Source organism: Sus scrofa, chromosome 7, assembly GCF_000003025.6.
Source record: "Sus scrofa isolate TJ Tabasco breed Duroc chromosome 7, Sscrofa11.1, whole genome shotgun sequence".
Classification (NCBI taxonomy): Eukaryota; Metazoa; Chordata; class Mammalia; order Artiodactyla; family Suidae; genus Sus; species Sus scrofa.
In genome coordinates this window covers 20,515,609-20,540,756 of record NC_010449.5, presented here as the reverse complement: position 1 = coordinate 20,540,756, position 25,148 = coordinate 20,515,609, and the positions used below count along the sequence as shown (strand labels likewise).

At 39.6% G+C, this 25,148-nt stretch overlaps 2 protein-coding genes across 16 annotated transcripts in view; one reads left to right on the top strand and one right to left on the bottom strand.

Annotated features, from left to right (window-relative positions):
- Positions 1–18,107, top strand: part of SLC17A1 (solute carrier family 17 member 1) — a 66,388-nt gene extending 48,281 nt beyond the window's left edge. For 2 of the 7 annotated variants that reach the window (XR_002345589.1, NM_214344.1), the window contains 2 exon segments: positions 10,127–10,263; positions 17,446–17,738. Coding sequence is in view for 5 of the 7 variants with exons in the window: in NM_214344.1 (NP_999509.1) it covers positions 10,127–10,261 (135 nt within the window). In the remaining 2 variants the exon portion in view is untranslated. 7 annotated transcript variants of the gene reach the window in all.
- SLC17A4 (solute carrier family 17 member 4) overlaps positions 1–25,148 on the bottom strand; it is a 55,417-nt gene that overhangs the window by 4,948 nt on the left and 25,321 nt on the right. For 3 of the 9 annotated variants that reach the window (XM_021098408.1, XM_021098409.1, XM_021098410.1), the window contains exons 11-13: positions 24,060–24,339; positions 22,807–22,899; positions 19,111–19,214 (exon numbers count right to left, since the gene is read on the bottom strand). In XM_021098408.1, coding sequence (XP_020954067.1) covers positions 19,111–19,214; positions 22,807–22,899; positions 24,060–24,339 — 477 coding nt within the window. Of the gene's footprint in view, positions 1–16,075; positions 17,299–19,110; positions 19,215–19,331; positions 24,340–25,148 lie in introns of those variants that run through there. The other 6 variants (XM_021098411.1, XM_021098412.1, XR_002345596.1 and 3 more) reach the window with 6 other exon arrangements.

The window sequence follows — 25,148 nt, the reverse complement described above, 5'->3', positions numbered from 1 at the left end:
TTGAAGTCTGGGAGAGTTATGCCTCCTGCTTGGTTTTTGTTTCTCAGGTGTTCTTTTATTTTTAAAAAATGAATCAGTTAAAGAGAGACTACAGGATTTTTCTTCAACTTTCTTTTTTAAATTGTGTATGTTTAAAAAAAGGCATAAATTTACCCTCTTAACAAAGTTTAAGTGTTTTACAATATTGTATAGTTAATATTGTTAACTATTGTTGTATAATAGATTTTAGAACTTTGTCATCTTGCATGACTGAAGCTCATACCCATTGAACAACTCCTTGTTTTCCCTCCTCCTGCACCCTCTAATTTTTTTTAATATAATGATTAGTATTACATTTTTTGGTATGGGTGTTACAACTTTAAGACACATAGTGTGGAACTTTCAACCCTGGAGAGAAGGGAAAACATGGAATTTTTAAAAAGGAAGCAAAAGCCCCTCATTGTGAAAGAAGGTAAGAAATGGGGTAGGTGGGTAGGAATATAGGTTGAAAATCAGAAAAACTGAAAGCACAAACAGATGCTAGAAATCCAAATATACCAGAACTCACAATAAATATAGATGGACTATACTCTGCAATTAAAGGACAAAGGTTAAGACTGGATTCAAAACAAAAGCCATTCATATGCTATTTATATATAAAATGCAAGCCTAAAATAAAGACATAGAAACATTGACAGTTGTAAAGAGAACATAAAAAATGAAGTAAACATTAACCAAAGAAAAATTGCATTAGGAAGAAAAAAAAGGGTTTTCTTTAAATAAAACCACTAGAAACAATTAAGAATCAGCTACTTAACTGTACTATCAGTAGCTACTGAACTATCTTATTCAAGTTTTAGCTCAGCTACTTATAAGCTGTGTGACCTGGAAACATTACTTAATCTAAGTCTCAGTGTTTCCAGCTTTAAATGTCTAAGATGACATAGAAATCTCATGAGGTTAAGGTAATTACCAAATCAGGTCATGTATGCAAGTGTTAGATGTTTATATGGTCAATGCATAACAGCTATTAGTATTTTTATTCTCTTATACTTTTAAATCAGAAATAAGTGTCTTTGCTATGTGTGCTATTGTTTAGCATTCTGAAAATGTTAGCAAACACAACTGTCAAAAAAACTAAATTACAGATAGAGACAACATAAGTGTGGAGGAAAAATATAACATCATATACAGAGAATATTATTGTCATTCTGGGGGAAAAAATCAGGTAGCATAATGTGGAAAAATCTAAAGCACAGTATCAACCAATATTGCAAAATACCTATGGGTATTTCAAAAATTGTGCCAAGTCCATATGAAGAAATCTGCACACTTACTGAGCAACATCAGTGAAATATTAGAAGGAAGAAACACATCAAGTTTCTAGGTTGGACTTCAATGTCAAATCAAAATGAATTCTATTAAAATTATCACAAACTTTATTTATCATTATATTTCTTTTTTTTTATTTTATTTATTTATTTTTTTAATTTTATTTTCCCACTGTACAGCAAGGGGGTCAGGTTATCCTTACATGTATACATTACAATTACAGTTTTTCCCCCACCGTTTCTTCTGTTGCAACATGAGTATCTAGACATAGTTCTCAATGCTATTCAGCGGGATCTCCTTGTAAATCTATTCTAGGTTGTGTCTGATAAGCCCAAGCTCCCGATCCCTCCCACTCCCTCCCCCTCCCATCAGGCAACCACAAGTCTCTTCTCCAAGTCCATGATTTTCTTTTCTGAGGAGATGTTCATTTGTGCTGGATATTAGATTCCAGTTATAAGTGATCTCATATGGTATTTGTCTTTGTCTTTCTGGCTCATTTCACTCAGGATGAGATTCTCTAGTTCCATCCATGTTGCTGCAAATGGCATGATGTCATCCTTTTTTATGGCTGAGTAGTATTCCATTGTGTATATATACCACTTCTTCCGAATCCAATCATCTGTCGATGGACATTTGGGTTGTTTCCATGTCCTGGCTATTGTGAATAGTGCTGCAATGAACATGCGGGTGCATGTGTCTCTTTTAAGTAGAGCTTTGTCCGGATAGATGCCCAAGAGTGGGATTGCAGGGTCATATGGAAGGTCTATGTATAGATTTCTAAGGTATCTCCAAACTGTTCTCCATAGTGGCTGTACCAGTTTACATTCCCACCAACAGTGCAGGAGGGTTCCCTTTACTCCACAGCCCCTCCAGCACTTGTTATTTGTGGATTTATTAATGATGGCCATTCTGACTGGTGTGAGGTGGTATCTCATGGTAGTTTTGATTTGCATTTCTCTTATAATCAGCGATGTGGAGCATTTTTTCATGTGTTTGCTGGCCATCTGTGTATCTTCTTTGGAGAAATGTCTATTCAGGTCTTTTGCCCATTTTTCCATTGATTGATTGGCTTTTTTGCTGTTGGGTTGTATAAGTTGCTTATATATTCTAGAGATTAAGCCCTTGTCAGTTGCATCATTTGAAACTATTTTCTCCCATTCTGTAAGTTGTCTTTTTGTTTTCTTTTGGTTTCCTTTGCTGTGCAAAAGCTTGTCAGTTTGATGAGGTCCCATGGGTTTATTTTTGCTCTAATTTCTATTGCTTTGGGAGACTGCCCTGAGAAAATATTCATGATGTTGATGTCAGAGAGTGTTTTGCCTATGTTTTCTTCTAGGAGTTTGATGGTGTCCTGTCGTATATTTAAGTCTTTCAGCCATTTGGAGTTTATTTGTGTGCATGGTGTGAGGGTGTGTTCTAGTTTCATTGCTTTGCATGCAGCTGTCCAGGTTTCCCAGCAATGCTTGCTGAATAGACTTTCCTTTTCCCATTTTATGTTCTTGCCTCCCTTGTCAAAGATTAATTGACCATAGGTATCAGGGTTTATTTCCGGGTTCTCTATTCTGTTCCATTTGTCTGTCTGTCTGTTTTGATACCAGTACCACACTGTTTTGATGATTGTGGCTTTGTAGTATTTCTTGAAGTCTGGGAGAGTTATGCCTCCTGCTTGGTTTTTGTTTCTCAGGATTGCTTTGGCGATTCTGGGTCTTTTGTGGTTCCATATAAATGTTTGGATTGTTTGTTCTAGTTCTGTGAAAAATGTCATGGGTAATTTGATAGGGATTGCATTGAATCTGTAGATTGCTTTGGGTAGGATGGCCATTTTCACAATATTGATTTTTCCAATCCAGGAACATGGAATATCTTTCCATTTCTTTACATCTTCTTTGATTTCTTTGATTAAGGTTTTATAGTTCTCGGCATATAGGTCCTTTACCTCTTTGGTCAGGTGTATTCCGAGGTATTTGATTTTGTGTGGTACAATTTTAAAAGGTATCGTATTTTTGTATTCCTTTTCTAATGTTTCATTGCTGGTATACAGAAATGCAACTGACGTCTGAATGTTAATCTTATATCCTGCCACTTTGCTGAATTTATTAATCAGTTCAAGGAGTTTTGGGGTTGAGTCCTTAGGGTTTTCTAGGTATAGAATCATGTCATCTGCATACAGTGACAGTTTGATCTCTTCTCTTCCTATATGGATGCCTTTGATTTCTTTTGTTTGTCTAATTGCTGTGGCTAAGACTTCCAAAACGATGTTGAAGAGCAGTGGTGAGAGTGGGCATCCCTGTCTTGTTCCAGATTTGAGTGAGAAGGCTTTCAGTTTTTCCCCATTGAGGATTATATTTGCTGTGGGTTTATCATAAATGGCTTTGATTATATTCAGGAATGTTCCCTCTATACCCACTTTGGCGAGGGTCTTGATCATGAATGGATGTTGAACTTTGTCAAATGCTTTTTCTGCATCTATTGAGATGATCATATGATTTTTGACTTTTTTTTTGTTAATGTGGTGTATGATGTTGATTGATTTGCGTATGTTGAACCATCCTTGTGAACCTGGGATGAACCCAACCTGGTCATGGTGTATAATTTTTTTGATATGTTGTTGGATTCGGTTGGCTAAGATTTTGTTGAGAATTTTTGCATCTATATTCATCAATGATATTGGGCGATAGTTTTCTTTTTTGGTGGTATCTCTGCCTGGTTTTGGAATGAGGGTGATGGTGGCCTCATAGAATGTCTTTGGGAGTATTCCTTCCTCTTCAACCTTTTGAAAGAGTTTAAGGAGGATGGGCACCAATTCCTCTTTATATGTTTGATAGAATTCACCTGTGAAGCCATCTGGTCCTGGACTTTTATTTGTAGGGAGTGATTTTATGACCTCTTCAATTTCATTTCTAGTGATCGGTCTGTTCAGTTGGTCTGTTTCTGCTTGATTCAGTTTTGGCAGGCTGTAAGATTCTAGAAAATTGTCCATTTCTTCCAGATTGTCAAACTTGTTGCCGTATAGTTGTTCATAGTATTCTCTTATGGTTTTTTGTATTTCTGCTGTATCCGTTGTGATTTCTCCTTTTTCATTTATAATTTTGGTGATTTGGGTTCTTTCTCTCCTCTTTTTAGTGAGTCTGGCCAGGGGTTTATCAATTTTGTTCACCTTTTCAAAGAACCAACTCTTGGTTTTATTAATTTTCTCTATTGTTTTTTGAGTCTCTATTTTATTGATTTCTTCTTTGATCTTTATAATTTCCTTCCTTCTGCTGACTTTAGGACTTTTTTGTTCTTCTTCTTCTAATTCGTTTAGGTGGAGGGTTAAGTTGTCAATTTGGGATCTTTCTTCTTTTTTGAGAAAGGCCTGGATTGCTATAAATTTCCCTCTGAGCACTGTTTTCGCAGCATCCCATAGATTTTGAGAGGTTGTGTCTTCATTATCATTTGTTTCAAGGTAGTTTTTAATTTCCTTCTTGATTTCCTCATTGACCCATTGGTTTTTTAGTAGCATGTTGTTTAGTCTCCATGGAGTAGGTTTTTTTCTCTTTGCTTTTCCCATGGTTGATTTCTAATTTCATGGCATTGTGGTCAGAGAAGATACTTGAGATAATTTCTATGCTCCTAAATTTATTGAGATTCGCTTTATGTCCCAATATGTGGTCGATTCTTGAGAATGTTCCATGAGCATTTGAGAAGAATGTGTATTCTGCTTTTTTTGGATGTAGTGTCCTGAAGATATCAATGAAGTCTAACTTTTCTATTGTTTCCTTTAGGATCTCTGTTGCTTTATTGGTTTTCTGTCTAGAGGATCTGTCCATTGATGTGAGGGGGCTATTTAGGTCTCCTACTATGATTGTATTCTCATCCATATCTCCCTTTATGTCTGTTAATATTTGTTGTATGTATCTGGGTGCTCCTATGTTTGGGGCATATATGTTGATGATAGTAACATCCTCTCCTTGGATGGATCCCTTAATCATTAAATAGTGTCCTTCTTTGTCTTTCTTTATGTCTTTTGTTTTAAAGTCTATTTTGTCTGATATGAGCGTTGCAACTCCTGCTTTTCTGTCATGTCTATTGGCATGAAATACTTTTCCCCAGCCTTTCACTTTCAATCTATATGTATCTTTTGTCCTAAGGTGAGTTTCTTGTAGGCAGCATATTGAAGGTTTTTGCCTTTTTATCCACTCAGACATTCTGTGTCTTTTGATTGGGGCATTCAGTCCATTGACATTTAAGGTGATAATTGATAGATGATTATTTATAGCCATTTGATCCTTGTGTTCCAGTTGATTCTATGGTTCTCCATTCTTCTTTTTTTTTTTTTTTTTTTTTTTTGTTGGATGGTCTCCTGTTATTATCTGCTTGAGTGTATTTTTTTTTTCATTTTTTGCAAATGCAATATTTGGTTTTGGCTTGTGGTTGCCCTGTTTTTTAAGTATGCTAACCCCTTCCCATAATTATGTGTTTTAGCCTGATGGTCCTGTAAGTTCAAACACTTCATTATTATATTAAGATTAAGAAGAGAGACATACATACAAACAAAAAGGATTATTTACCTCCTAACATCCCTTGCCCACATTTTATGGTTTTGATGACTCTTTTATTTTTTTCTTTTTAATTTTATTTTGTTTGAAGCATGTTCATGATTAAATCTGTATGCTGGCTTATTTGAGTGACTGCTCTCTGATTGCGGGTTTCCTCAGTCCTAGTTCTTCCTCTTCTTCTTCTTTTTTTTTTTTTTCTTTTCTTTTTTCTTCCCTTTCCTTCCTTTCTTTTTGGTTTAGAGAAGCCCTTTCAATATTTCCTTTAACCTGGGTTTTGTGTTGCTGTATTCTTTAAGTTTTTGTTTGTTGGGAAAAATTTTTATTTCCCCTTCTATTTTAAATGATATTCTTGCTGGATAAAGTATTCTAGGTTGCATATTTTTTCCTTTGAGCACTTTAAATATCTCTTGCCATTCCCTCCTGGCCTGTAGTGTTTCTGTAGAGAAATCAGCTGATATTCTTATGGGGGTTCCCTTGTAGGTAACATTCTGTTTTTCTCTTGCTGCCTTTAGGATCCTCTCTTTATCACTAACTTTTGCCATTTTTATTATGATGTGTCTTGGTGTGGGTCTGTTTGGGTTCAGTTTGTTTGGGGCCCTCTGTGCTTCTTGTATCTTGAATCCAGTATCCTTTAGATTTGGGAAGTTTCCAGCGATAATTTCTTCAAATATATTTTCCATTCCCTTATCTTTTTCTACTCCTTCTGGAATTCCTATTATGCGTAGATTGGCCCGTTTTATATTATCCCATAGGTCTCTTATATTGCTTTCCAGTTTTTTGATTCGGTTTTCTGTCTGTTGACCAGATTGAGTGATTTCCATTATTCTATCTTCCATATCACTGATTCGTTCTTCTGCATTATTCATTCTGGTTTTTACTGCCCCTAGTTCAGTTTGCATCTCTGCAAATGAATGTTCTAGTTTTTCTTGGCTCCTCCTTATATTTTCTAGCTCCTTTCTGAGGGTATCTGCATTACTGTTCATATCTTCTCTTAATTCCTTCAGTATTTTCAGTATTTCTCTTTTGAATTCCAGGTCTGTCTGACTGCAGAGATCTGTTTCATTGTTGACTGTTTTAGGTGAGTTCTCCTGTTGGTTTGACTGGGGGTGGTTTCTCAGCTTCTTCATCTTGCTTGTTGTTTTCTTTCTCCTGAGGGAGTTGTACTCTCCGTGATCGGGCAGTGTTTGCCTTGTCACTGCCGTGGAATATTTCCTGAGGGCTGGCGTTGTTGGTCAATCTTTTTTGAGGCAGTGTGGCTTTTCTGGAGTGTTGATGGGACTAACAGTGTTTCTTTGAAGCAAAGGACGACTTCCTGAGGGCAGACAGGACTGGGAGGTCCACCCCACGATGGTAGCAGATTTCACTTGGTTCTCAGCACCCCCTGGGGTCTTGGGCGGGTAGCAGGGCCCTTGGAGACTCAAGAGGCTCCTCCCCAGGGCAGCCCGACTCAGAAAGACCGTCTGAGATCTTTTCCCGATTCGGCCAGGCTTGTTGCAGCTTTTCTGGGCTGCAGGGGGTCCTGCCTGGAGCTGGCAGTCCTATGCAGCTGGTCCACTAGGTCTCAGCATTCCCTGGGGGCTTGGGCAGGTAGCAGGGCCCTTGGAGACTCAAGAGGCTCCTCCCCAGGGCAGCCCGATTCAGAAAGACCGTCTGAGATCTTTTCCCGATTCGCCCAGGCTTGTTGCAGCTTTTCTGGGCTGCAGGGGGTCCTGCCTGGAGCTGGCAGTCCTATGCAGCTGGTCCACTAGGTCTTAGCACCCCCTGGGGTCTTGGGCGGGTAGCAAGGCCCTTGGAGACCCAAGAGGCTCCTCCCCGGGGGAGCCCGTCTCAGAAAAACCGTCGGAGAATTAGGTCGATCTATTCACGGCCTGGCTAGGCTTGTTCTAGCTTTTCTGGGCTGCAGGCCTTTTCTAGGGGGCTGGTGGTGTTTGGTGCTGCTCTGTGGAAGTGTAGCCCCTCCAAAGGGCAAGCAGGCCTGTGCAGGGAGAGCCCCTGCGGTGGTAGGCTTCAGGCAATTGTTGAGGCCAGCCCTCCTGGATGGCAGGCAGCCCCAGGTTCCGCGAGAGCGTAGGGGGTGGCGGGGGTGGGGGAGGGAATGCACTGGGAAGCACAGCTTTCTGCTAGCTAGCGGGCCTGTAAGCTTGCTGTGGCGTGGGGGGTATTCTATGGGAACCCACCCCTTCTTCTCTCCGCTCCCCAGCACGGGCGCAGACCAGGCTCTTCTCCCAGGTTCCCTCTGAGGCGGCTTTCCACTTCCCCGCCCCTAGAGTATTGCTCCCTTCCTCTGCGACAGCTTTGTTTTCTAGTCTCCCAGGCAGTCTCTGCCCCGTCAAATGATTTAGAGACCTCCCAAGCAGTTTCCGCTCTGCCCCGCCCCCCTAGTCCGGGGACTAATCTCTGGAGCCGAGGTCTCGGTGCCCAGCCCCCACCCAGGCGTCTCAATTTTTGGTGGCTGTGCCCGTAGTTCAGATGGTCCGTTCGGTTCTTGATCAGCTTTTCCGTACTCCAACTTACTGCTACACTCTTCTCTGCATCTGGAGATTCCTCCGGTTCGTTTGATCTTTCCCCCGTGTAGGAGACTTTCCAGGGTGCGGGATCCCTCTCTCCTCCGCAGTTCCCTTTCGGGAGCGCCCGTCCCGCTCGGATTCACCTTCTCTCACTCTCCTCTTTTCTCCCGTTCTGCCCAATAATGTCACGAACTTCTTGCCGTTATTGGAGTTTAGGTTCCTCTGCCAGCGATTGGTTGCTGTTCTGTGCGAGTCATTTCTTCTGTAGATGTGCTTTTTTTGTTGTGTTTGTGGGAGAGGGCGAGCGTGTCCCCCTACTCCTCCGCCATCTTGTCCTCTCTCCTATTTATCATTATATTTCTAAGCACATCTTATTTTTTCTCTCTCTCCAGTTCGTTTGCCTATTACCTATCAAATTTGGTATGTTTTAATTACAGAAATCACTACAAATATATTTAATGTCTAATTTGGCAGGAAGCATACTGTTTTATTTCTTCCATGTCTACTTTTAGTTATATTTTAAATGAAACTGATGATGATTTGGTCAAGTTCCAAAAAAAAAAAAATGCAATTACACTCTGTTCTCATATTTACCCCCAAGTAAATCCTAGATGATTAAAAAAATGTAAATTAAGAAAAGTTACTAAAGTAAAATAGGAGTTTAATAATTATTTAAACTTTGGGCAGAATGTCCTTCAAAAGCATGGCACCAGAAAACAAAACCCAATCATGATGCATTGTACATTTAACTACATAAAGCTTAGCCTCAGCTGATGAAAAAGGAAAGGGCAAAATGGTAAAACAAATCTGTAATATAACTGAAATTTAATGTCATCTCTGAATATAGATGCAGAAAATAAATTACCTATACATAGAATCCACCAACATATTAAAATATATGTGACACCATGATTAAGCCATTTTCTATGAAAGTAAAAGTGGTTCTATTAATAAAATGTATTAATGAAACTGATCATATTATAGGCTGAAAGAGAAAATGTCACCCATTTTCATAAAAAGGAAAGGGTGTCTGATAAATCTTATTCGGAAACATTGCTGTGTATGTAACACTAAGTATATTAAGTATAACACCTTATTGTACCCAAGAAACAACAAAAGTGAAAAACAACTGAAATATAAAGAAATAAGGGGAGTTTCCATGGTGGCACAGTGGTAATGAACCAGACTGGTATCCATGAAGATGTGGGTTCAATCACTGACCTTGCTCAGTGGTTTAAGGATCCAGCATTGCCAGGAGCTGTGGTGTAGGTCTCGGACGTGGCTCAGATCTGGCATTGCTGTGGCTGGTGCATAGGCCAGCAGCCTCAGCTCCAATTCAACCCCTAGCCTGGGAACGTCTCTAAAAAGAAAAAAAAAAAGAAAGAAATAAGGGATGCTTTTATAAATTCTATAAATCTAAATGCTGTATTGCTAACCAGCCAAGAACAGTTATGATGTAGTCAGATATTTCCTGATATGCTAACATTTATGAGATATTTCTCAATGAAAAACCATACACATTCTTGGCATTAGCACTATGTTATATACCTATAATGAAAAATTATATGTACATTGAAATAAACCAAAACATGGACAAATAGTCGTTATCTTTGTAGCGTGAAATTGTGACTTTTTTATTCCTAATGAGAGTGTTTTGCTATGTTTAAGCAACCTGAGTTGAGCCTATATTAATTTTAACATTACATTTTAAATGCTACAGAATACAACCACAAGACCAATAGTTTATAATGACTTTGCACTTTAATTTCTCAGGATTCAGAATCTTCCTGGTTTAAAATCTTCTTCCTGATGTCAGCCATTAATGTGATAAGCCAAATCCTCTACATTATATTTGCTAAAGCAGAAGTTCAGGACTGGGCTAAAGAAAGACAAAACACCTATCTCTGAAGGTAAGAAACAATCAGATTAAGGACAGATTTTGAAACTGGGATTGCAAAAGAGAGGGGATCTGAATGAAGATGGCCCCTGAGCAATCCATGTTGTTGCTGACTTGAGACAGGAGAAAATAAGGTGTGCAGATTTGGGGGAGAAGAGGGGACTGGGTAAAGTCTGAAACTTCGACATCCTGATAGAGATGGCATGCAGCCCAGGAGATGAACTGCTCTAGAATTCTGGGGAGATACTGAGATTAGAGATATAAATTTGGGAACCTGGGCCTAACATTTAAAGGTGAGGAACAGAGGGGGAGACTTGCAAGGGAAGCTGGGAAGCTTTGCCTTTGGTGAAGTGGGAAGGACAGTTGGAGAATGCAGTATTGCAGAAGAAAAGTGAAAAAGGTGGGGATGAGTATCTGTGGCAAATTCTATCACGGGGTCAAATTATATAAAGTCTGAGAATTTACTAATGGGTTTGATAAGAGGCACCCTAAGGGTGATCCTGCCTAGAATGGTTTTCAAATGAATAGCAGAGACAAAGGGTCCATTAGAGTTCAAAGGAGAATTTGGTATTGTGCCTTTCTTCTCTAAACTGTTGGTGGTAAATAAATGGTAGGAGAAATGTTTCTTTGTAGAATCAGTTCAACTAACACACAAATAGAATATCCCCATTTTGCAAACCCCAGTGAATTAAGGGACCCAGGGTCGTGCATCAGTGGCTGTTATCACAAAGAGAGATCTTATGTTTCATTCTGTTGAAAGATCACACCACCACCAAGGTCACCTTCAAACTAAAGATATCAGCAAATACAAGCTGTGGTCAAAAGACTCAGATTCTTTAACAAACGAATTACAAGGAAAAACAAAAGTGATGGAGGAGTCTCTAGATTAAAAGAAACTTAAAAGACACTAAATTTTTAAAAACTGGCAAAATGAAAGTCTGTAAGAATACACGCATGGGTGATACACCTACAAAGACATGCCCAGAAGATGTTACACTGTCAAGATAGTCATTATTGTTAGTCTTATTATAGTCAGATACATGTAACCATCACCACAGTTTCCTCGTCCTTCCAACTCTAAGCAGTCACTCCTGTCTCCATAGAATTGCCTCTCCTGGACATTTCATGTAAATGGAGTCATGTAGTTGGTCTTTCGTGATGAGCCTCTTTTACTTAGCATACTGTTTGCAAGTGTCATTCATGGTGTACCAAGTAGTACTACTCTGCCTTTGTGGCTGAGTGATGTTCGATTGTTTGGATACATCACATTTTGTTTATTTATCTTTTGATGGATATTTGGGTTGTTTCTACTTTTTAGCCATTGTCAATAGACTGTTGTAGACCTTTGTGTCCTGTTGTGTGAAAATTTTAGTTCTTTTGGGTATGTATTTAGGAGTGTAAATTTGAAATCATATGGTAATTCTGTGTTTAACTTTTTGAATATTGTGTTTTCCATGGTGGCAGCGCCATTTGGCATTCCCACCAGCAATGCCTTGAGGGTTCCAATTCTCTGCATCCTTGTGTTTGTTTTTTTCTGCTTTGTTTTTGTCTTGTAACCATCCTATTGGGTTTGAAGTGGTTTTGATTTGTGTTTCTCTAATGATTAATGATGTTAAGCATCTTTTCATTGCTTATTGGTCATTTGTATATCTTCTTTGAAAAAATATTCAAGTCTTTTGTCCATTTTTGGGGGGTTATCTTTTTGTTGCTGTGTTTATATATTCTAGATTATGGAATTATCAGATATGTGATTTGCAAACAGTCTCTCCTGTTCTGAGGTTGTCTTTTTACTTTCTTGATAGAGTCCCTTGCTTTGTAAAAGTTAATATTTATATTTATGATAGCCACTTTATCTATTTTTCTTTTGTTGCTTATGCTTTTGGTTTGTTTTTGTTTTTTTTTTTTTTTTTGTCTTTTGTCTTTTTGTTGTTGTTGTTGTTGTTGTTATTGTTGCTATTTCTTGGGCCGCTCCCGCGGCATATGGAGGTTCCCAGTCCAGGGGTTGAATCGGAGCTGTAGCCCCCGGCCTACACCAGAGCCACAGCAACGCGGGATCCGAGCCATGTCTGCAACCTACACCACAGCTCACGGCAACGCCGGATCGTTAACCCACTGAGCAAGGGCAGGGACCGAACCCGCAACCTCATGGTTCTTAGTCGGGTTCATTAACCACTGCACCACGACGGGAACTCCGCTTTTGGTGTTTTATCTAAAAAACTATTACCAAGTCTTAGGTTGTGAAGATTTACTCCTATGTTTTCTTCTATGGATTTTGTTGTTGTAACTCTTTTATTTTGATATTTGATCTATTTTGAGTTAATTTTTGTAAATGGTATGAGCTAAAGGTTTAAATTCATTCTTTAGAATGCAGCTATCCAGTTGTCCAAGCACAATTTGTTAAAAAGCCTGTTCTTTCCCAATTAAATGATCTTGGCATACTTGTCAAAAATCAATTGACCATAGACACATTGTTTGTTTCTGAACCCTTAATTTTATTCCATTGGTTTATAAATTTATTCTTGGAGTTCCCATTGTGGTGCAGTGGAAACAAATCCAACTAGTATCCATGAGGATGCAGGTTCGATCCCTGGCCTTACTCAGTGGGTTTAGGACCCCATGTTGCTGTGGCTGTGGTGTAAGCCAGCAGCTGCAGCTCCAGTTTGACCCCTAGCCTAGAAACTTCCATATGCTGCAGGTGCAGCCCTAAAAAGCAAAAAATAAAATGAATTTACTTTTATGCTAGTATGACTCTGTCTTGATTACTATCGTTTTGTAGAAAGCTTTGAAGTGTGAGTCCTCCAACTTTGTTCTTTTTTTCAAGACTGTTTTGGCTATTCTGGGTCACTTGCAATTCTATATTAATTTCAGACTGTTTGTCAACTTCCACAGAGAACAGCTGTGATTCCGGTAAAAATTGCATTGTTGAATCAAGTCAGAAGCTTTAACAATATTAAGTCCTCCAATCCATGAACATGGATTTTTTTTGTTCATTTAAATCTTCTTTAGGGAGTTCTCTTCATGGCTCAGCAGTTAACCAACCCAACTAGTATCTGTGAGGTTGTGGGTTCAATCCCTGGCCTCGCTCAGTGGGTTAAGGATCTGGCATTGCTGTGAGCTGTGGTGTAGGTCAAAGATATGGCTTGGATCCTACGTTGCTGTGGCTGTGGTGTAGGCAGGCAGCTATAGCCCTGATTCGAGTCCTAGCCTGGGAATCTCCATATGCCTTGGTGCAGCCCTAAAACCAAAAAACAAAACAAAACAAAACAAAAAAACTCTTCTTTAATTTCCTTCAGCAATGTTTTGTACTTTGCAGAGTACAGGTCTTACTTTTTTTTGTTAAATGTACTCCTGAGTATTTTTATTCTTTTTTGTACTACTTTAAATAAAATTAGTTTAATTTTTGGATTGGTCATTGCAAGTATATAGAAACATGACATGCATATTGATTTTGTATCCTGAAATCTTGCTAGATTCATTATTAGTTCTAATAGTTTTTTTAGAGGAATCCTTATAGTTTCTATGTGGAAAATTACGTCATCTGTGAACATAAATTTATTTCTTCTCTTCCATCCTAGATACCTTTTATTTCTTCTTCTGGGCTAATTGCCCTGCCTAGCACCTCTAATAGAATATTGAGTAGAAGTGGCAAGAGTGGATACCCTTTTCTTGTTCCTGATCTTAGGGTGAAAACATACACTTAAAAATACTTTCAAGCCTTCTCACTCAAATCTGGAACAAGACAGGGATGCCCACTCTCACCACTGCTCTTCAACATCGTTTTGGAAGTCTTAGCCACAGCAATTAGACAAACAAAAGAAATCAAAGGCATCCATATAGGAAGAGAAGAGATCAAACTGTCACTGTATGCAGATGACATGATTCTATACCTAGAAAACCCTAAGGACTCAACCCCAAAACTCCTTGAACTGATTAATAAATTCAGCAAAGTGGCAGGATATAAGATTAACATTCAGACGTCAGTTGCATTTCTGTATACCAGCAATGAAACATTAGAAAAGGAATACAAAAATACGATACCTTTTAAAATTGTACCACACAAAATCAAATACCTCGGAATACACCTGACCAAAGAGGTAAAGGACCTATATGCCGAGAACTATAAAACCTTAATCAAAGAAATCAAAGAAGATGTAAAGAAATGGAAAGATATTCCATGTTCCTGGATTGGAAAAATCAATATTGTGAAAATGGCCATCCTACCCAAAGCAATCTACAGATTCAATGCAATCCCTATCAAATTACCCATGACATTTTTCACAGAACTAGAACAAACAATCCAAACATTTATATGGAACAACAAAAGACCCAGAATCGCCAAAGCAATCCTGAGAAACAAAAACCAAGCAGGAGGCATAACTCTCCCAGACTTCAAGAAATACTACAAAGCCACAGTCATCAAAACAGTGTGGTACTGGTATCAAAACAGACAGACAGACCAATGGAACAGAATAGAGAATCCGGAAATTAACCCTGACACCTATGGTCAATTAATCTTTGACAAGGGAGGCAAGAACATAAAATGGGAAAAGGAAAGTCTATTCAGCAAGCATTGCTGGGAAACCTGGACAGCTGCATGCAAAGCAATGAAACTAGAACACACCCTCACACCATGCACACAAATAAACTCCAAATGGCTGAAAGACTTAAATATACGACAGGACACCATCAAACTCCTAGAAGAAAACATAGGCAAAACACTCTCTGACATCAACATCATGAATATTTTCTCAGGGAAGTCTCCCAAAGCAATAGAAATTAGAGCAAAAATAAACCCATGGGACCTCATCAAACTGACAAGCTTTTGCACAGCAAAGGAAACCAAAAAGAAAACAAAAAGACAACTTACAGAATGGGAGAAAATAGTTTCAAATGATGCAACTGACAAGGGCTTAATCTCTAGAATATATAAGCAACTTATACAACCCAACAGCAAAAAAGCCAATCAATCAATGGAAAAATGGGCAAAAGACCTGAATAGACATTTCTCCAAAGAAGATACACAGATGGCCAGCAAACACATGAAAAAATGCTCCACATCGCTGATTATAAGAGAAATGCAAATCAAAACTACCATGAGATACCACCTCACACCAGTCAGAATGGCCATCATTAATAAATCCACAAATAACAAGTGCTGGAGGGGCTGTGGAGTAAAGGGAACCCTCCTGCACTGTTGGTGGGAATGTAAACTGGTACAGCCACTATGGAGAACAGTTTGGAGATACCTTAGAAATCTATACATAGAACTTCCATATGACCCTGCAATCCCACTCTTGGGCATCTATCCGGACAAAGCTCTACTTAAAAGAGACACGTGTACCCGCGTGTTCATTGCAGCACTATTCACAATAGCCAGGACATGGAAACAACCCAAATGTCCATCGACAGATGATTGGATTCGGAAGAAGTGGTATATATACACAATGGAATACTACTCAGCCATAAAAAAGGATGACATCATGCCATTTGCAGCAACATGGATGGAACTAGAGAATCTCATCCTGAGTGAAATGAGCCAGAAAGACAAAGACAAATACCATATGATATCACTTATAACTGGAATCTAATATCCAGCACAAATGAACATCTCCTCAGAAAAGAAAATCATGGACTTGGAGAAGAGACTTGTGGTTGCCTGATGGGAGGGGGAGGGAGTGGGAGGGATCGGGAGCTTGGGCTTATCAGACACAACCTAGAATAGATTTACAAGGAGATCCCGCTGAATAGCATTGAGAACTATGTCTAGATACTCATGTTGCAACAGAAGAAACGGTGGGGGAAAAACTGTAATTGTAATGTATACATGTAAGGATAACCTGACCCCCTTGCTGTACAGTGGGAAAATAAAATAAAAAAAAAATCTTTCAAAGCCATTCTCCATCTCCACTCTCCTGAGGCTTTCACTTTTATGTAATCCTAATTTATTTTAGCACCATGTGATTTTTTTTTTCTTATCACATCCTGAACAATATCTGTAAGGTATCCTAACAGCCCCCGCCGACTTTCAAAATTTACATCTACTGTATGTCACCACCTACAGCAAATTTTCAATGTAACATTATGATACACCCTGTTACAGAATTATTCACCATAAATTTGGTCAAATATAGGCCATCCCAGAAAAGACGAAACAAGAGATACCTTTCCTTCTTTCAATGGACTGTGTGCACTTAAAGCAGTGACATTTTGGTTAGAAATGTCAACTTTTTTTCTCAGTCATGGGTGAAATACCTGTTGTTACATAGCATTTTCCCTCTTATGGATAAAATGCATTATAGTTGCTAAGTTAAAAGAATACTTATATTCACCTAACACTAGAAAGACATGCAGACTGTTATTAGGCAATGTAAGGAACTGTTCCCACTGGGAAACTCAGAAAATGTCTGTTTATATGAATGACATGTTTTAGTGTGCTTTCTTCATTATCACCCCAGATAGGCTCCTGGTTTGACACCCAAATTAAGCACCTTAGCCACTTCCCTTTTTGGATTTTGGAGAACATTACATCAGAGGAGTAAATCTGCACACCTGCTAACCAGGTGAAGCTGGGTTCAGTCCAGGTTTCCAGATTGCTCTATCCCAATTGCCACAAGATATGGTAGTTTGTTCTTTGAAAGGACCAGGGATGCTTCTGAGCAGGACCAAAGTGTGTGGTTGGTTCAGGATCAGAAAAAGAAGTTTTATTTTCATTTTTCTTAGTAACAAACTTGTTGCAAAGAATGGGAATTTAGTCAAGTACAAAAAGTGTGCCTTGTTAATGCTGAGAATACAAAGCACCCCCATTAGGGAGAACAGCAATATCAGACTACGTGAGTCCCAAACCCCATGAGTGTGCAGTTTTTATTTTCAGGATACAGCATAGATATAGAGCAAATGATGGATGGTTTCATACCATGTGTGTGGATCTAGCAAAATGTTGGAATTTTTTGGACCACTTGCAGAGAGACTTTTGAGAGAAAGGAAGTACGACAAAATTGTACCAGTCTTATGTCAAGAAATGGGTCGTGTGACAAATGCCCAGGATAACCTATAATTGGGATAAGAAAGAAAACTTAAAAAATATACTAAGCCACGTTATTCCTTTGAAATATTTTAAAGCTTTCTTATATCCACTGGGTATAAAGACTCACCAATGACATTTGCATGTGCTTTGCTTTTTCTCTACAAAATTTAGTGTAAAACAGAGTGCTGGGTGATTCTGGGACTAATCTCCTAATTGAGAGGAAGAGGGACCATCACATGGCAGTCACCAGCCCAGGAAGAAGCTGGAGTGGAGATTCCTAGGAGGTCAATCCCACCACCATCCCTTGCCACCACACCCACTTTCTAGGCATCTCTTTTTTTTCATGTATTGTTGATAACATGTAACATGTCTGATTTTTAAATTCAGGTTTATTTATCTTCTGCTCTGCCTCATTTGCTTTATAAATGATTGTTAAATAAGCCAAAAGGCACAAGAAGACTAAATTTTATTCTCAGAATTTGTGAAAGAGCTTCTCCATAATTTTCAGCTTTCACTCCTCCATGTCCTAGGTATGTGGCCAGTGGAACAGCTGGAATTTCTGTACATTAAGGACAGCCTGTTTGGAGAGTTCCCATTGTGGCTCAGTGGTAAAAAAAAAACCTGGCTAGTATCCATGAGGATGTGTGTTCGATCCTGGCCTTGCTCAGTGGATTAAGGATCCTGCATTGCTGTGAGCTGTGGTGTAGGTCATAGACAAGGCTCAGATCTGGTGTTGCTGTAGCTGTGGTGTGGGCCAGGGGCTGTGGCTGCAATTCAACCTGTCCTGGGAACATCCATATACTGCATGTGCTGTCCTAAAAAGCAAAAAAAAAAAAAAAAAAAAAAAAAAGGACAGCCTGTGTCAGGCCCAGGGAGAAATCACTTGTTTTCAGAAGCAACTAGAAGTAACAGATTCTGAATTAAAGAAAAGGACCAGGAAAATACATGAATAAAGGAAGAGTGGTTGGCTCAGAAATAAGCAAGAGACTCTGTGCCTTGATGGCATACACCTTAACCATCACTGATGAAGCCTAGTGTTGGCTGTGATATCACTAGAAAAATAGAATGGAGCAGACCTGGTCTCTGAATATCTTAATATCAAATAAGATAAGGAAAGGAATCCATGAGTGTAGGTGATCCTACATTCTGTGAAACAAAGGGAATTAAAAATTGGGTCAAAATAGGATCACTGTTTCTTCCCTAGCTGATCTCCCATACCACCCAAAGCCATTTCATTGTTGATTCATACAGTGACTAATCAAGCATTTACACACACATACGCGCACACATGAATTTACCATTTACAATGCACCAGATGTTTTTCTGTGTTAAAGATATTACAGAGTAATGTATGTCATAGTTCCTGAAACTTAGGAGTTTACAATCAGAATGCATAAAGAGAACTGTCATAAATGAAGCAGTTGAGGAACAATATGAGGTATTGGAGTTACTCTGCAGGAGGTGATCACCCTGCCTGGCCACCTGCAGGGTGTCTCACCAAATCTAGTCCTCTTGTCTGACAAGAGCACTTGAGGCCTCTCTCTTAATCCCTTTCAAGTAGGAGGCAAGATAAATAAAAGTACTCAGTCAGCTTTCCCTGAACCCCTCACTAGCAGAATTGAACATGATGGCAAGCTGTCTGGTGAAAAGGCAGAAGCTGCCCTTTCTCCATCTCTCATCATCCTCCCAATTGGTAGATCATAAAATTCCTCCCATCCTTCTAGGGAGTTTTCCATTAAGCCATGTTCTTTAGCATACTCAGTTTTATTCTCTTAATTGGATTCTTCTCACAGGTTTTACACATGCTCTTTCTAAACTCCTTCTTTGATTCCATACCTTCCTGCAGATGCTCTCGTGTCTCTTTCTTCCTCTCTGCAGCCAAACTTCATAGCAGTAACTTCTTTTTCCACTTTCTGCTCACTCCTTTTCTTGCCTGATCTCTGCAAATTTGACATGATGCGTATTGACTCATTTGAGGAACACATTCTCTCTTTCCTTCCCCTTCTTACCACCATATTCTCTTGATTTTCCTTCTATCTTTCTAGGCATTTCCTTCCTTTTTTTTTTTTTTAATTAAGACTAAACATTCCCTACCTGGCCATTAAATGTTAGCATTCCTGAAGGTTTTTTCCCAGGCTTTCTCTTCTTACACTCTCTTGTCATCCTGGGCAATCTCAACCATGCTAAGAATTTTAATGGCCACTCTGACATCTAGATGTTTCCTAAATTTATAACTGAAGCCCAGATCTTCCATATGAAATTCAGATGTATGTATCCATTTCCCTTGTCACCTTCACTTGGGTATGATCTCTTTCTAAATGGGAGGCACCCCCATCCTTCTAGTATCAAACCAAAACCTAGGAGTCACTCCAGACATCTTCCCCTCTCTCATTTAGCAAGTCTTGTCAGGTTTATCCTTTAAGTCAAATAATCTATTCATCTCTCACCATATCCCCTCCTCCTATCAGGGGCTGTCACTCTGCCCTGGACCACACGGTGAACTCCTACCTACTTCAACCTAGTCCCTCATGTAGGGGAACCTTTGAAAAAGAGAACCTTGGTTACTTCTCTCCCCTGCCCCAATTAAAACACCTCCCACTGATTTACAGATAAAGATCAATGCACCTCCCTGGTCCCACAGTGCCCTGTGCATTCTTGCTCTTGTAGAAAAGGAGAAAGTTTTCCTTTCCCCTCTTAGGGTCCCTGGCTGAATCTGGAAATTAAACTGACAGACACAGATCAATAGGAGAAAAAGCATCCAAATTCTATTGAATTTTAACATGCACAAGGGAGCCCTCTCAGAGAATGAAGACCTGAAGAAGTGACCAGAGCAGGAAGGTTTTATACCTTTTAGACAAACAATACACTTGTGAAGAATTGACAAGATAAAGTGATTTGGGCAAAGGGTAGTAAATATCGAAGAAGTGACTCAGAAGAAAAGGGTTAGTTTAACAGATTGGTGTGTACAGATTTCTTAGCCCCTAGTTCTCTGTCTCTGGTGATAATGTCTCCTTTCCTCCAGGTGCAGAGAGGGCACCTTTCACATAGGAGTTTTATGACCTGTTTCAGAAAGTAGGGCAATGGGGAGAGATCAGAGTGTACTTCCTTCTTCTACCATTAAAAAAACTTCCTTCAGCTTAAGATAGCTAATATTACAAAGTGCCATGTTTTGTCCTGAACCCCATCACTCTACCTACTACAGTTTCCTCAAAAACTGTGCTTCTCTTACTCTCTGTACTCTGGCCATAGTTGATTGCTCCCTCCTGCCACCAAAACTGCTTATTCTGTACCATATTCCTAGAACATCCTCTCCATCCAATCCTTGCATTAACTGTTGATCTTCAGATCCCAGTTGAATTGAAACTTTGTAGTAGGAGCCCTCCCTCACCCTCAGACTCACCTGTATGCCCTTATCATTCATGTGCATAGCCCGATATACCTCTCATTCCAATCATTGCACATTCACATGTGTGGTAATTTGATTAAAAGTCATCCACCATCTTGAGATGTTGAGCTCCCTGAAGCTATGTTTGGCTTTGGTCTTTGCCATGTCCCATGTTTTATGTTCATTAATATTTATTTAGTGCTTAAAGTTAGTGCTCTCTTTTATGGTCCCCAGGCTGCCCAAATGGGTTCTTAATGAAAGCAGATCCACCAAACACACTCTCCAGACATTTGGAATGGGGGTAAGCCAGCACAGGTCTTATACCTGCATTTTGGAAGATGTGTTAGGTTAATGAGATGAATGAGCCCCACCAAAGGCAGGTAGGATGCCAATAGAGGGGCAAAGGAAAGGTGTCTGAGACAGGAATGGCAGAAGGAACAAATGTTTAAGGGGGTAGGGGAGAAACTGGACAATGTTCACCAAGATACAAGAAATCTGCGTGGATCTGCAAGCCAGCTTTGAGACAGAGGTCATGATGGCCAGAAAGAAGATAGTTGTGAAAGAGCCGACTCTGGAGAGTGACCCAACACTGCAGGGTTCCATAGGAGGTCTGATTCCAAAGCTGGCATCTATAGAAAGCAAGTTGTCTGAAAGAGTTGAAGTCTCCTACTCTACCCCAATTAGTTGCAGACATGTTTCTTCCTCTTGGTACAATGGACACAGCCTTTGTTGTCCTTGCCTCCCTGGCATTTTTCACCTGGGCATCTAGTCCATGACAAACCTCAGAATAGCTCTGCATCCCTCCTCACTTAATATGAGGGTGACTTCTCCTGCTCTGTCCTCTTAGCCCAGGACTTTGGGTTGTATGCACTGTGGTTTCTGTGTTTCAGGTTTTCTTTTGATGATAGCTTTCAGGATTCATCTTATTTGGGTACAATCCCTATGATGATTCTCAATTTCTTCTCTCACGGTTCTGGCTTCCTTTGCTTTGGTAAGAAATTGTCTTCCAGCCCCTGAGGCTTTTACCAGAATAACTAAAGGAAAATTGTTTTGCTACTCAAAATACTTAAGACACCAAATATGTGAGTTTCCCACACCAAGCAGTTCTCTGCAGACACAAACTGGATGTCCTATGATTTAATTCAATTCTGATAGCAACTACCCAGACATCAAAGTAGTAGGTGCCCAAGGTCCTACATTTCTGTTTGATTTAGCTTTGAAATTGAGGATTCCTATAGCCCCCTCCTCAGGTTTGATAATTTGCTAGCATGACTCACAGAATCCAGGAAGATAGTTTACCTACTAGTACTGGTTTCTATATTAAAGAATGCAACTCAAAAACAGTCAAATGGAAGAGGTGCAGAAGGCAAGCTATGTGGGAAGGGATGCAGAGCATCCAGGCCCTTTCCAGGTGCACCATTCTCCCAGTACCTCTATGTGCTCACCACTCAGAAGTTCTCAGAACTCCCCTGTTTAGGATTTTTACAGAGGTTTTATAGTGTAGGCATAGTTGATTGAATAAATAATTGCCTATTGATGAAAAACTAAATCTCCAGCCCTTCTCCTCTCCCTAGACAGGGGATGGTAGAACCGAAAGTTCTAACCTTCTAATCAAGCCTTGGTCTTTTTGTCAATCAACCCCCATTCTGAAGTTACATAGAGCTTCTAGCAACCAATCATCTCATTAGTACACCAAACTCCAGAGACACCAAAAGATCTTAGGAGCTCTTCTGTCAGGTACCAGTGACTAAAACCAAGAAATTACAAGGGTTTTAGGAGCCCTGTGCCAGAGATGGAGGGTAGCAACCAAATATACACTTCTTATTATGCCACAATAATGGTGGAAAGAGTGGAGAACCCATCAAGATTCAAATACACCTTTACTTTCAGGAGCCCACAGTTAAATGATTCACCTTCCCTTCCCAGTCCCCTATAAAACTCCAGGAAGAACTTGCAGTATTACATAGCCAAGGTCTCTGAGAAGATAGTGGAAACAAAGTCCATTCAAGTTGAAAAGCTAATCAGTCAAACAGACATAAGAGGGGAATATCCATGAGGATACAATGACCATCTAAGTGCTGGCATCTGAGGCATCACTCAGTTTGCTCAGAAGTGGGTGAAGGTCTGCCTTTTGCCCAGTCCTGTACCTCTGCTTGGCCAAAGATGAGGTAGAAAAACAGGCCTGCCATGCCCACAGCAAATGAAAGCAAGAAGACATTTCTCCAACCAAACTCTGAATCCTGTAGGCAAGAAACTACATGTTATTAATGGTTTTCTAGTTCTTGGACCTCCTGGGTCAGGAAGGCTCTGGCTCCATGTCCTACTGCCTCCAGCCTCTGTGGGCTTCCTTGTTGCTCCTATAATATTCGGGTACATTTCTGGTACTCTGGCCTTTCCCTCCATTGGAATGTTCTTCCCCTCAACCACTTGTCTCATCCATTTGCTTGCTTCTCATCCTTGTTTAGATGTTCTTTTTCAATGAGCCTTTCCTTGGGCACCCTACTTAAAATTGAAATCCCACCCACTCCTTATGAATGTAAAAACACTATGCCCTTTTTTCTTCTCTTTACTTTTCACTTACCACCATTTAATATACCATGTATTTGTTTAGTTCATTAGTTTTCTAACAGTTTCTTTCCTACAATAACAGCTCCACAAGGTCATGGGCATTTGTTTGTTTTATTCACTTTTACAGTGCATGGCACATGCTAATGTTCACTGCATATTTGTTGAATGAAGGAAGAAAGGAATGAGTGAATGAGTGGGTAATAAGGGAAACAAGGTCAGTTTGAGATTTCTGTTGTAAACTGCCATTTCTCAACAATGTGTTAGTGGCTGGAAGAGAATGGAAGTTTCAAAAAAAGAAAGCATTGATGTCAGAAAAACTACCTTTTCATGTAATTCTCCATTCATTTTCCTGGCTTACTGGTGGGAACCACAGGAAACTTAAGGAATGATAGCATGTGAATGTCATCTTTCAAGTCACGTCTGTGTCAGTATGATTCTTAGGAAATTGTCGAGTCATCAGATGGATTTTTTTCATTCTGACAAATTTAAATGCATCTCTAAGAATGGAAGTCTGTATGAATGTAAAAACTCTATGCAGGCAATACTGGGCAGAGAGATTTCTGCACTAACCACTGATGAGCATACATGTAAGGTGCTGATTGCTCCTTCACTCTGTTATTCACTCAGCATTTCACTCATTTGTTCTATAAATATTTGATGAGTTCCTACATAGGGTGACCACGTCTTTCCAGATTGCCTGGAATTTTCAAGGTTTTAGCATTGAATGTACGACATCCCAGGAAATCCCTTCGCCCAAGAAAAATCAGAATGGTTGGCCATTTTATACTTTACAAGAAATGCCATGATTATTGCTAGAAAATTTGATCATTACCATGAGAAATTTATCTTCTAAGAACTCATAGAGCATAAACTCATACAATGGAGCATTCTCCTTCCCTTCACACTCTGACCAGGGGGTCATTTCTCTGCATGAGTTGAGCCTAGGGTGAGAATGAGAAGCTGGATGACCTTTCTTGGAGACTCTTGTGAGTATTATAATCATCAGAATGTTTGACCTTACCTGACTGATTAAAAATCCAGAAACTGTGGGAGAGATGGTTCCCGATAAATAAGAAAAGATTTGTGATAGTCCCCTGAGTAAGGTTCCGTGCCTAGGAGAGAGAAAGTGTGAGAAAACAATATTCCGATGTAAGCAAAATGTCAGCTGATCTGTTGCAACTCTCTGCTTATCTTTGGGGATTCCTGGAGTTACACTGACCCTTAGTTAAACCTGAATGAAACGTACTGACTAGGGATTAGTATAATCCAGTGATAGGGTCTGGGATGTCCAAGGAGTAACCTGTATTAACTTGTCAACATTCTTTATACAGAATGTACAGATGGATGGTTGGCACCTAGTTTATATGTTCTCTTGGCTTCTGCTATGGAGCCTGATTTTAGCCTTATTTCTAGGTATAAAAGACCTCTCATTGGATGAGACATTGGCTCCTCTGGGACCAAGGTATCTCCAATGTACTTTGGTGGTTCATTTTCTGAAGATGAAATGTATCCTGTTGACTATGAATGGTCTATAGATGGTCTCTGGGAGCTATGTTTGGAAGTCTCAGTCATTTCTGATATTTACCTATATCAGAGGTATATGTTTCTCCATCTATCCTGTATCCTCTACCTTTATTAAAGCCTTCCATGAGAACACCCTGTGATGTTTCATGAGTCTTTTCATTTATCCAGCTCTGTAACTGCTGCATTCCCCAATAGAAAGAGATTGGTATGAGTCTCCAGCTGTTAAACTGTAAGTGTGGCCTCTGACTCCTCCTGTTTTCCCCTAAAAAAACTAAGTACACAGTGGTGGGCTAGCTTTAGATCCCTTTTAGGAATTATTTGAATGTAGGGCTGGTGCTGAAATTTCCTGTGACTCATTGACATGTCACATTGTACCCATATATCTGAGCAGATTTCA